Source organism: Plasmodium sp. gorilla clade G2, assembly GCF_900097015.1.
Source record: "Plasmodium sp. gorilla clade G2 genome assembly, chromosome: 8".
Classification (NCBI taxonomy): domain Eukaryota; phylum Apicomplexa; class Aconoidasida; order Haemosporida; family Plasmodiidae; genus Plasmodium; species Plasmodium adleri (nom. inval.).
Window position 1 is genome coordinate 1060883 of NC_041700.1, and position 14118 is coordinate 1075000.

At 19.2% G+C, this 14118-nt stretch overlaps 3 protein-coding genes across 3 annotated transcripts in view; 1 reads left to right on the top strand and 2 right to left on the bottom strand.

Annotated features, from left to right (window-relative positions):
- Positions 1–406: 406 nt before the first annotated feature.
- Positions 407–3088, bottom strand: PADL01_0826900 (conserved Plasmodium membrane protein, unknown function; the record flags this gene model as incomplete). The annotated part of the gene is made up of 1 exon (XM_028681622.1): positions 407–3088. The coding sequence occupies one exon, from the start codon at positions 3086–3088 to the stop codon at positions 407–409; it is 2682 nt and encodes an 893-aa protein (XP_028537982.1).
- Positions 3089–5620: 2532 nt separating this feature from the next.
- On the top strand, positions 5621–13138 carry PADL01_0827000 (SET domain protein, putative; the record flags this gene model as incomplete). Its single annotated transcript, XM_028681623.1, has 1 exon — positions 5621–13138. One exon carries the CDS (start codon positions 5621–5623, stop codon positions 13136–13138), a length of 7518 nt encoding a protein of 2505 aa, XP_028537983.1.
- Positions 13139–13799: 661 nt separating this feature from the next.
- PADL01_0827100 (protein disulfide isomerase) overlaps positions 13800–14118 on the bottom strand; it is a gene marked incomplete at both ends in the record, with an annotated part of 1649 nt that continues 1330 nt past the window's right edge. The window contains one exon of the mRNA XM_028681624.1: positions 13800–14118. This exon is cut by the window's right edge and continues 957 nt beyond it. Within this exon, the coding sequence (XP_028537984.1) occupies positions 13800–14118 (319 nt within the window).

Genomic DNA, 14118 nt, shown 5'->3' on the forward strand with positions numbered 1-14118 from the left:
TATATTTATTTAATGTTATATGTACATGTAAATAATTTACATTTTTAAATCCCTTATTCTATTATATACACATTTCATGTATATTTCAAATATATAATATATATATATGTACATATTTACATTTTGGGGTTTTTTTTTTTTTTTTTTTTTTTTTTTTTTTTTTTTTTCTTTATGAATTATAGAAATCAATATAATAAAAAAGGAACATAATGTTAATAGCATATTTCAACGTTATAATAAATATAGGTATAAAGTATATATTTTGTGTTATTATAAAATACTTAACGGAATGAATTATCTTCTACTAAATATTTATATATATATATATATATATATATATATATATGTATAGATATATTTTTCATTTCACCTGTGTACATTTCTTTTATCTAATTTTTTTTTTTTTTCATTTGTTTTTTTTCTTTAAATATTTACATAATATTTTATTTATATTATATTGCATATATAATATTCCAACAATAACAAAAAAAACACCTAAAGAAAATAGTAAGGCATTTAAGGTTTTAATTTTGGATTCCTTCAATTGCATAATTATTGTTGTTAAGCTACTAAAGAAAACTATATTCGACATAATCAAAGGTATTACTGATGTAACTGTGAAGTGAGATAATGATACATTTAAAAAAATTAATTGATTAGATAAACAAAATAATGTTAAAAATATTAAAATATATGAAAAGAAATATTCAAACATATGAAATTTTTCATTTGGTAATACACTTATTATTTGTTCAGAAAATATATTAACAAATCCTCCTGACATTCCACATAAGGTACAACAAAAAATTCGATAATAAATTGTGTTTGTATTTATTCGTTTATATTTTGATGGTACTAAATATATTGCAGTAATAAGAGATAAATATTGTATTTGATTATTTTGATATTTATTATAACCATATTTGTAATTATAATAATTATTATTATAATATTTATTATAACTATTACTACTACAGTTACTACTATTACTATTATTATTATTATTATTATGGGTACTATTTAATTTATAACTTCCTATACTTTCATCATTGCTACTAATTGCTTCAATAGTTTCAATAGTTTCTGTATTGCTACTACTAGTAAAACCATTCTCTAAATTGATTAATGTATTCTGTCTTTTTGAAATTTTGGCTAGTAAAGGAAATTTTGATTCCTTCTTTCCAAATGAATAAGTGTGATTATTAATACAACTACTATTGTAATAAATGCAACTTTTATTTATTTTTTCTTCTTCACTATTTTTTTCAATGTTTTCCATATAATCAATATGTTCATTTTCATTATCCATTTTATTGTTAATTGTTTTTTTTTTCTTCTTTTTTCTTTTCCCTTCTTTTATAGCTTTTTCCTGAACACGTAAGCTTTCACATGAACCGTTCAGGTCGTTAAAATTGTTGTTTTCAAAAATGAGAATATTTTCTTCATGTATAATATCAATTATTTCATTATCCTTTTTGTTAATATTATCATTTGTATTATTAAAAAAAAATAATTCCTTATTACGTTTAGTTATTATATCCTTTATACTTTGATTATTTGTAGGATTATTTAAAAATGTGTAATTTTTTTGAGATAATAATAAAAAATGCATATGTTTTTTTTGGCTAGCTGATGTATAAATGTTGTGATCGCATATATTGTTACTTGTAATAATTTTTTCTCGAATCACTCTATTGAAATAAGATTGAGGAGAATTATCTACAGATCTTTTTTTTTTCTTTTTTTTCTGTGACTTTTTATGTATATCTTTATGAAGAGTTAAATAAATTTTATTTTTTCTTAACAGATTGGTATCGTTTGGTATAAGAATATTTGGTATTATAGAATATTCCTGTTCATATATATTTTGCATTTTTCTTTTTCTTTTTTTTTTTTTGTTCATAAAAATGTTGTAATAACATTTGTGAAGTTTCCTTTGTTTGTTTTTTTTTCTACCGTTTGATTTGAATATGTTATTTTTACATACTTTTTTTTTTTTTAAATATGTATCATGGTTAGTAAATAAATTGGAAGGCACTGTATCATTTTGTTGATGGTTTATAATAAGGATATTATTAAAAGGTAATACTTTCCATTCCTCGTTACTATTACTATTATGATTACTACTATGATTATTATTATTTTTATTATTATTATTATTATTATTATGTTTGGATAGGATACTTATATGGTCTTCCATTTTATAAATAATAGGCACGGTATTCTTTTTGACGAGTGATTGTAAATTTTTTCTTTGATCTTTTTGAAATAATTTACGAAAATATTTATATGTATTATTTGTATGTTGTATATTACAATCATCATTTTTATCATCATGTATAAAAAAATTGCTGTAAATATTTGGATCGTGTTTTTTGTTCTCCATATATTTCATATCATTAGATAAATATGTCACCCTATCATTATGATATATTATATCATTATCAATAAAAATATTGTCCATAGATTTTGTTCTTCGATTTATTTTTTGAACAAAGGAAATGTCTCCTATATGAGCTGATGATGGTCTGTTAATATTTATTTTTTTGGAATAGAGGAAATTCATTTTTTTGAGATATTTGATATTTGCTATATCTTGAAAATATAAAGGAATAATACAGATGATTAATAGAATAATAATAATTGTAAATATTGTAATGATATAGATAATAACTCTTGTTTGTTTATACATATTTATTAAATCTTTCATATTATGTATATCTACTTTTTTTTCAGAAAAAGTAATTATTAAAGCTATGCCAGTTATTAAAAAGAGACTCCCCATATATTGATGTAACTTTGTTTTTATTTTTAAAGATATATTTGTTATAATTAAGTTCCATAAAATATGTACACCAGCAAAAGGAGTAACTAAAGCAGCTGAAGTAAAATATAAAGCGATAATTGTAAATATAGGATCTATAACAACACTTAATAAAATACCCATTAGCCATATCATTTTTTTTTTGTATATCTTAGGATTTATATTCTTTTCTTTTATATAACTGTCATGAACAAATTTATCACCGAGGGCTCCAAAAAAAGAACCAATAAAAGAAATTATTATTCCAATAAATGAAGTGTCCATTTTATTTGTTATGAAGAAAAAAATAAAGTAGACATATTTATAAATAATTACAGGGGAGATGGACAAAAAAAAAAAATATATATATATATATGTATTTATATATGTGTATTATATTTATTTATTTATTGAGAAAAAATAAATTAATTATTTCTTTTCTTTTATTTTTTTTATTTTTAAAGTGTATTTCTTTAACCATTTATTCATTTTTTATTTATAATAAAAAAAAAAAAAAAAAATCATATATATTATTATGTTATCATAATCGCAAAATATATTTACCAGTGTACTTTTAAAAAGATTATTTCTATGCACATAGATATATATAAACATATATCTATGTGCTCATTATGTTTGAGAATAAGAAAGAAGAAAAAGACACTTTGTATTATGAATACAATTTTTATATTAATTATTAAAAAAACATAATGAAGAATCAACATTTTAATGTTTTTTTTTAATATTCTTATATAATTAAAATATATATATATATATATATATATATAAATAATAAGAAAAATATTCTATAAAGTGAATAACAGAATTATCATAGTATTAGAACAAAATACATATTTTTATAAATCTATATAGATGAGCTCTTAAAACTTTATATTGTTTAATTTTTTATTATTTTATTAATTTCATATTTTAAAATATGATCAATTTAATGATTTAATATGTTCTATGTTGTAAAAATGAAATACAAAAGCAAAGACACACAAAAAAATAAAACATTACAGGTTGATTGAAAATTATTACGTGTGTATTAAAAAAAAAAAAAAAAAAAAATAGATGATATTTATTTATAACTATGAAATAATTATATATATATAGATATATATATATAATATATCTTGTTCTTTATAAAATAAATTAATATTTTGAATACCCATAAGGAAGTATCTTCTTTTCAGTATAAGAAATGATACCACAAAATTTCATGTTGTTATATAGAAATATAAATACATATAAATATTTCAAATATATATATATATATTATATATATTTAGATAAATGTATAAATTTGTTCCTTTCTCATGAGAATAAAAAAAAAAAAAAAAAATTTTGATAATTTCCTTTAAAAAAAAAAAAAAATACATTTTTATTTGTAATCTAATGGTTGAATGTTATTTTATATAGTTCTTTGTTTTTTCATAAAATAAAAAAATAGTTGTAAAAATGATCTATTAAATAAATATGAGATATATAATATGTACATATTTTTTGTTGGATTATTCATGCATATAATATCCAACAGTTAAAAAAAAAAAAATATATATATATACATACCTTTTTTTTGGTTAATATATTATATATATATATATATATATATATATATATATATATATTTATTTATTTATTTATATTTTTTATGTTTCATATATATATATATATAAATATAACCATAAAGTTCTTGATATGTTTTATATATGTATTATGACATGGTAAGGAGAACGAAAAAATAATTTACAAAATAATATATTATTTCGTTATATTATTGTAATTTTATTAAATTTATATTATTATTATTATTATTATATATATATATATATATATTTTTTTTATTTCCTCTTAATATTTAAAATAATAAGAATTTAAATATTTTTGTTTAATCTTATGTTAATGTTTCTGTATTAAAAATGTAATTAAGAATACACCTTTTAGCACAAGCAAAAAAAAAAGAAAAAAAAAAAAAAATAGAAAAAGAGGGAAAAATAAAAATATATTATATGTATTATGTATATATATTTGAATATAGTATATATTATATATTATATATATATATTATATATATATGTATATATATTATTTGTATGTATGTATTTTTTTTTTTTTTATATATTTATTTTTTATTATTATTATATATTAATTTGTTTCCTTATTTGTTTTTCATTTTTTTTTTTTTAAGTTATATAAATAACCCTTATTATATTTTTTTAAAATAATGATAAAATAAAGTATAAGAACAAGAAAAAAGAATAAAGAGCAAAGAACAAAGAATAAAAAAAAAAAAATGTATGTATCTTTATATTTCCATGATTATTATATTATATATATATAATATATATATATTTATATATATAATGTATTTATAATAATATCTTCATATCCTTGTTGTTTCTTATAAAATAAATTTGACATCATATTATCTTTTTTGAATACATATAAGAATATTTTTATTTTGTATGTTTTGTTTCCTTTTTTTTTTTTTTTTTTTTTTAATGGAAATATATATTTTTTAATGGTCTTTTGGAAGAGGACATACTCAAGAGGATTAAACATTTTGAAAATTTTAAAATGCATACTTTGTATGTAAATAAATATATACATATATATATAAATATATGTTAGTTTTTATATTTTTATATATATAGCTTCTTCTTTTTTTTTTTTTTATGTCAACAAATTTGTTACCTTGACTCTTTTTTTGTTTATTCATATAATTTCCCCTTTGTTTTTTTTTTTTTCTTTCTTTTTTTTTTTTTTTTTTTTTTTTTTTTTATTTAACCTTTGTTATTTAAAAAAAAAAAAAAAATGCTGAATGATATGAATGATAAAAAAGATGGTATGAGAAACAGAAATCATAAAAAAAACAAGAAAGATGAAGAAAGAAATATAAGAAGACATTCAAATGATAACAATAAAATTGTAAACAATATGAAAGACAACAACAATAATAATAATAATAATAATAATAAAAGTGTTATACATAGTGGTAATAATTTAAAAAAGGTTGAAGAGAAAAAAGTATTTGAAAGAAATAAATTTGGTCAGTTTATAAAAAAATCGATATCTCCATCTTTAAAAGACAGCAATATAAAAAGTAATAATAATAAAAATATGAAAACTAATAGTAATACTAATGAGGTGAATAATAATAATAATAATAATAATAATAACAACAATAATAATAATAATAATAATAATAATAATAATAACAACAACAATAATAATAATAACACCTTAAGTAATAAAGAAAAAATAAAAGTTCTTATTGATAAAATTAAAAAAATACAAAATAAAAAAGAAGTTAATAAAACGTTAGATAAACCTATGTATATGAGAAATTTTCAGGATGAAAAAAAAGTTTCTAATAGTAATAATGCTAATAAAATAAAAAGAAATGGAGATCCAAGAAATTTAGGAGATATAAAAAGTAATGATAATATAAAAAGTAATGATAATCTAAAAAATAGTGATAATATAAAAAGTAATAATAATATAAAAAGTAATGATACTCTAAAAAATAGTGATAATATAAAAAATAGTGACAATCAAAAAAATAGTGATAAACAAAAAAATAGTGATAATCAAAAAAATAGTGATAATATAAAAAATAGTGATAATCAAAAAAATAGTGATAACCTAAAAAATAGTGATAACCTAAAAAATAGTGATAGTCAAAAAAATAGTGATAATCTAAAAAATAGTGATAATCTAAAAAATAGTGATAATCTAAAAAATAGTGATAATCTAAAAAATAGTGATAATCTAAAAAATAGTGATAATCTAAAAAATAGTGATAATCTAAAAAATAGTGATAATCTAAAAAATAGTGATAATCAAATAAATAATGATAATCAAAAAAATAGTGATAATCAAAAAAATAGTGATAATCTAAAAAATAATAGGGAACCCATATGTAATGAGGAAAATGAAACTAGTGAAAACGTCAATAGTAAAGAGAAGGTTATAAATAATAGAGACTGTAAAAATAACGATAAGATTAAAATTAATAGAGAAGTAAACAGTAGTAGAGAAAATAGAAGGAATGATGATACTAATATAAGTGGTGATCATAAAAATAATATTGATCATAAAGGTAGTAATAATAATGTATCAAGAAATAATAATACATCTAAAAATAATAATACACCCAAAAATAATAATACACCCAAAAATAATAATACAATCAAAAATAATAATACATCTAAAAATAATAATACAATCAAAAATAATAATGCTACTAAAAGTATGAGCGACTCCATAAATAGTGATATCATAAGTAAATCCGATTGCATCAATAAGGTTGATGAAAATAAATCACATAATGATGATGAGAGTAGTAAGAAGGAAGATGAAGAGGATACTAATAAAATTGAAGATGATAATTTAATAAATAAAGATGAAAAGAGAGGAGAAAATATGAGTGTAGCTAAGGAAGATAATGAGACTTATTATAGAAGTAGTAGAAGAGAGAGGTGTCGTAATTTGAAGAAAGAAGATAATTTAAAAAATATAAATGATGAAGATAATAATGTAAGTCCTTTTATAAAAGAAGGAAGGAAAAGGAGTGTAAGAGATAGAAGTAATTTAAGAAATTTTAATTATATAAATGTAAATAATAATATAAAGGATGACGATTTTGGTGATGATAATAAAAATAGTAGTGTAATAAAAATGAATGAAAGAAAAAAGACGATTCTAAGAACACGTGTAAGACATAGAAGAAGAAGTCAAAGGAAAAGAGGAAGGAGAAGTTCAAATTTAAGAAATAATAGAAATAATATAAATTCTGTTACTAAAAGTAATTATGATATGTCTGAAGGAGAAAATTATGAAAAAGGTAGAAAATTTTTTTATGATAATAATAGTAATTATAATGAATTAGATCCATTAAATAGTAAATTCTCGAATATAAAAATTTCAAAGAATTTTTTTCTTAAAATGAATGATGATGAAGATGAAGAAGAAGATGATGATAAGACTAGTAGTAAGAACAGTTCATATTCTTTGGGATTAAACGAAAGAAATATGGAAAAGAAGATAATCATATTAGAGGAAAAGGATGGAATATATGAGATAAATGAGAATTATTTAGGATATGACAATAATAAAAATATTGATCCCAATATGATATATAATGATGATAATAATAAAAATATTGATCAGAGTATGATACATAATGATGATAATAATAAAAATATTGATCAGAGTATGATACATAATGATGATAATAATAAAAGTATTAATCATAATATGCTACATAATGATGATAATAATAAAAATATGGATGAGGATCATATAAAGAAGAGTCAGAATATGAATGACGATTGTAACAGTTTTAAATGTAATGATGATAATTATTGCGAATTAAATAATAAGACAAAACAAAATGATAAGAAAATTAATATTGATCATAATAATATGAATGATGTTAAAAATATATATAATATATATAATATAGATAATAAACTATGTAAAATAAAAAAGAGAGTATTAAACAATGAAGAGATATTAATATTATTAAATTTATTAAGAGATATTAATATAAATCGATTTACTTTGAAACATGTTATGACAAGTAAAGATTGTATGTATGAAAAATTTATGTTATATAATTTATTTTCATATAATATAACATGTTTAAAAAGTCCTTTAAAACTGATGTATGCATATTGTTTGTTTAAGAATTTAAAATTATTTTATCAGATACAATATAAAAATATGAATATGACAGAAAAATCTATTCCAAATTATAAAATAAAAAATAATTTATTAGATACACATTGTATTATATTAAGTATGTTTGATAATTATTATCAAAATGTAAGTAAACAAAAAATATCTATAACTGATTTTATTAATTCATTTTATTTAAATATACATAATATAAATATTGGTAAAAAAAAAGTACCACCAAATAAAAATTATGAAAATATTGTATTACCAGAAAAAGATAATAGAAAAATAACATCAATGTATACAAATAGACCTATTCTATATTCTAATTATATAAATAAAGAAACTGATATGAATATAGAAAAACAATCTAATAAACTTAATGATATTAACATGGAAAATTATCATACTGTTAATAAAAATAATAAATCTATAAGTAATAATTCTATAAATAATAAATCTATAAATAATAAATCTATAAATAATAAATCTATAAATAATAACAATTATCATAGTCACTACAACTTAAATGATAATAAATACAATAGTGTATGTAAAAACAAATTAACATCACATATAAATGATATATCTCAAGTTCAAAATTATAAGCAAAATGATAATTCTGATAATATAAATAAAGATGTATATAGAAATATATATAAAGAACAAAATTTATATCATTTACATAATTATAATGATATGAGTAAAGGATCTAATGATCATAACGTTAAAACGATTGATATGCAAAATAATAGAAAAGAAAATGATTTAAAAAATTCTATATATCAAGATAATAAAATGTATCTTCTGAGCAATGAAAAAACACCATGTTTTAAAGATATAGATATAAATAAGAATTATGAAAATACATATGGTAATTATGATGATATAAATAGATACAACAACAATAATAATATTAATACGGATGAGGGTAAAAATGAAAAGGATATCTATTTAAATAATGATAATAGAAAAAGGAAATATTTTACAAATAAAAATATATTAGAATATGAAAATAAAAAGAAAAAAATGTCATATACAATAAATATGAATAAAAATTATGATAATGAATCTGTAAATAATAAAAGTCATATGATGTTGTGGAAATATAAAGAATTAGAAAATATTAAAAATATGATAAACAATGAAAAAGATGAGGAAGACTGTACTCCATTAGCACATACTATAAAAATTACAGAAAATTGTAATAATATAAATATGGATGAATACAATGAAAGAAATAAAAATGAAGAATATAATGATGATATGAGGAATTATAAAGTGTTAAGAGGTGCTAATTTTGAGTGTTATGATGTCAATGAATCTGTACATATTCAGGATGTTAATGATAAAAGGGAAGAAAAGAAAATCGGGGCATCGTTAGATATTAAGAATGATGAAAATGATGATGTAAATCAAAATGATGATGTAAATCAAAATGATGATGTGAATGAAAATAATGATGTGAATGAAAATAATGATGCGAATAAAAATAATGATGTGAATAAAAATGATGATGTAAATCAAAATGATGATTTAAATAAAAAAAATAATATAAATCAAAATAATGATGATAATAATTATATCATAGAGAAAGGTGAAAATTATGAAGAAAAAGAAAATATAGAAAATATACAATATGATAAAAATGATTCAAATAATGATATACAATATAATATGCCTTTCAAAGATAAATCCTTATTATTATTTGATCAGAAGAATATGAATAATGAGAATAAAAAAGAAAATAATCCAATTAAAATGGAAGATATAAATTTTTCAGTGGATATGGAATATTCTCCAATGTTAAGAAATAGAAGAATAAATTATGATAATAAAAATAATGATATATATGATAAAAATAATATCTATAACAATAATGTTGATAGTTGTATTAAGAATGATGAGTATCTTCATAGTAGTGACAATAATATTAGTGTGAATAAATATAACAGTGTGAGTAAACGAAGGAGACGAGTAGATAGAAATAAAGAGAGCAATGAAAAAGAGAAACGAGTTTATAGAAATGATATAATGGAACTTCAAAATGTGGATGTGATGCTACTTGAACGTATAAAAAATAATTATAAGATGTTAATTGAAAATGATAATGAGAATAAAAAAAAAAAAAAAAAAAATACTTCAACTGTAACATTAATGGGAGATGAAGATGACACATATGATAATAATAATGAAAACAACAATAATAATAATAATGATAATAATAATGAGAATAATAATAATGTGAACAACAATAATAATAATAATAATGATGAGAGTCATAACAATAATATTAGTAATAATAATATGATCCAAAGGACTAATGCAAAAATAGAAAAGTGCCGAAAAAACAAAATAACATATTTCAATAAATATAGTAAATTATTAAATAATGAAGATAAGAAAAAGAAAAAAAATATGCTAACTACCGAATGTTTATATAATAATAATTTTAATATATTAGATATAAAAGTGAATACACATTTTGCTCATAATTATCATATTTCTTTATTTTTTTTTTGTAAATATACATCATATAATTTATATTTACATCCATTAAATAAGAATGAACATATAGTATCTTATGTTATTTTAAATTCTAAGAATGAAGTATTGACAGATAATGGAAATTCATTTGTATTAAGATATTTATTATCTTTCTTAACAAATAAAATCTCTAGTTTAAAAAAATGTTATGCAAATGCTTTATATAATTCTTATTTATTACAAATACCTATACGTATATTTAGACATCATAATCTAGAAAATAAATATAGTCCAAATTATGGTATTAGATATGATGGTATATATAAAATCATTAATGCTTTTACTATTAATGATTATTCTACTCCTGAATATAAAAGAGATATATTATATGTTTTTAAAAGATTATATGTTGACAAATGCTTTATATCAAATATTAATCATAAAATTCTTGATGATCAAGCTGAAAGGAAAAAAAAATTTATAGAAAAAAATTCAGTTTCTATTAATGTTATCATGAATAAAGAAATTATTATGACATTAAGAATACCTTATTTAAAAAATTATAAATCCACTACCTTTACAAATTTTAATCATATATATAAATTTATAAGGAAAAAATGTATTGAAAAGAAGTTAGCTACTTCATGGGTAGAATCTGAGATGAGTACATATGAGGCTTGTATGCAGCATATTAGATCTAAAGAAAGAGAAAAAGAAAAAAATAATAATTCTATAAATATCGAAAAAATGAATAATATCAAAAATGATGAGAATAATATAAAAGATGTATATAATGAAAGGATAAGTTCTAGTGATGATGCATTTAAAGATTGTATACAAGCGATAAATATTGATAATCATATGGATCAAGATGTTGACGATGGATTTGTTATAAATGAGGGTAATAATAAAATAAAAGATATGAAAAATAAAAATTGTAATGTTAATGAGAATATATATGTGCATACTAATAAAAATAATATGAATAATAAAAATAATATGAATAATAAAAATAATATGAATAATAAAAATAATATGAATAGTAATAATTATATTAATTATATGAATTGCAATTCATCGGAAGAACGTCAATATCCTTATTGGTGTCTTGGAAAATATTTACCTTTTGTTTTAATTCTAGAAACATTAAACTTTGAAAAAGAAATTGATATATATAAAGGTATGAGAACAAAAAATTTAAAGAATCTAAAAATATCTATAATAAAAACAGAAATACCAATAAATTGTGAAATGGCTAAAAGACCAGCACATTTATTTATACCTATAAAAAGTAAAGAAGCAATATCTGCATATATAGAATTAAAAAAACCATATGATAATAATTGGAATCCATATGAAGATTTATCAGGTGGTAAAGAGATATTTAAGATACCTGTTGAAAATGTAGTAGATGAATCATTACCTCCTATGAATTTTACATATGTAAATAAAACTATATTTTTTTCAAGATTACCTCCATATAATTTATTACCTTTATGTTCTGGTTGTGCTCCTCATAATTATAATAAAAAGGAATATGTGGATCTTTATATAAATGGATATTGTAAAGGTATAAGACATAAAAAAACAAATAGGATATATTGTGATGGAAATAAAAATTATGATATTAATGATTTCAATGTATTAGCTGCATGTTCAGGTAATTGTTTATGTGATCCTTTAAAATGTACAAATAAATTTCCAGAAGGTTTACATTATCCTATAAAAGTTGTAAAGACAAAAGATATTGGTTGGGATATTGTTTCCTGTTCATTTATAAAAGCTAATTCATTAATTATGCATTATGTAGGAGAAATTACTACAAGAAAAGAAATGATATCTAGAGAACATGAATATGATAAAAAAGGTTATTTTAATTATTTTATTGAAACTGCAGAAGTAGATGAAACATATCCAGATGATTGGAAAATTCCATGTATTGATGCTCTATTTATATCTAATGTTGCTAGATTCTTAAATCATTCATGTGAACCCAATGTAAATGTTATAACTATATGGAGAGGTGATAATTATCCATCAGTTGGAATATTTGCTTCAAGAGATATACAACCTAATGAACCTTTAAAATATCACTATGGAATCAATTATAAAAATATTAAGTGTATGTGTGCATCTAAAAAGTGTAAGGGTTACATAGGTTAAACAGGAAAAATAAAAAAAAAAAAAAATATATATATATATATATAATATATATATTTTATATGTCCTTGAATTTTTTTTTTTTTTTTTTTTTTTTTTTTTTTTTATACATCACACCAAAGATATGTTAAAAAGGAATAAATTCATCATATGTTCATCATATATTCATCATATGTTCATCATATGTTCATCATATGTTCATCATATATTCATCATATATTTATCATATATTTATCATATATCTTATATATTTTTATTTTATTTTATTTATTTTTTTTTTTTCTTTTACAAAATGAATAAAATGTTTATAAGTTTATAAGTTTATATGAAGAACGTGATAAAACATGTTTTAAAAAAAAAAAAAAAAAAAAATACATACATATGAATATATTTATATATATGATATATATAATATATCTATTTATTCCTTTCTGTAAAAATATAATTTGATGATGATTATATATTAAACATATAATGGTATTACATATATATATGTGTGAGTATATAATTCCTAATGGGTCTAATTATACATATATAAAAGAAATTTTTATTTTATATAATAATAATAATATATATATATATATATATTTACACTTCAGTGTAATGAATTATATATATTTATTTTTCAATTTATATTATATATTATTTTATTTTTTGTAATGTTTTATAATTCTTCTGATGTACCATCGTCAAATTCAGGTACTCCATCTATTGATATTGGTGTATTTGTTGCATGTTTATTTAAGAAATCTACAAATCCTTTGAGTGATCTTTCTCCTTCATATGGTAAAGGTATTTTTGAACCCGCCTTAACAAAGAAGATGGTTGGGAATCCAGACCATTCGAAATCTTTAATAGGTGTTTCATTTAATGTTCCATCCATTTTAGCTACAATAATTGAATCATATTTTTTTAATTTTCTTCCTAAATCTTCATAGACTGGTTCTAATTTTTTACAATGACCACACCATGGTGCATAGATT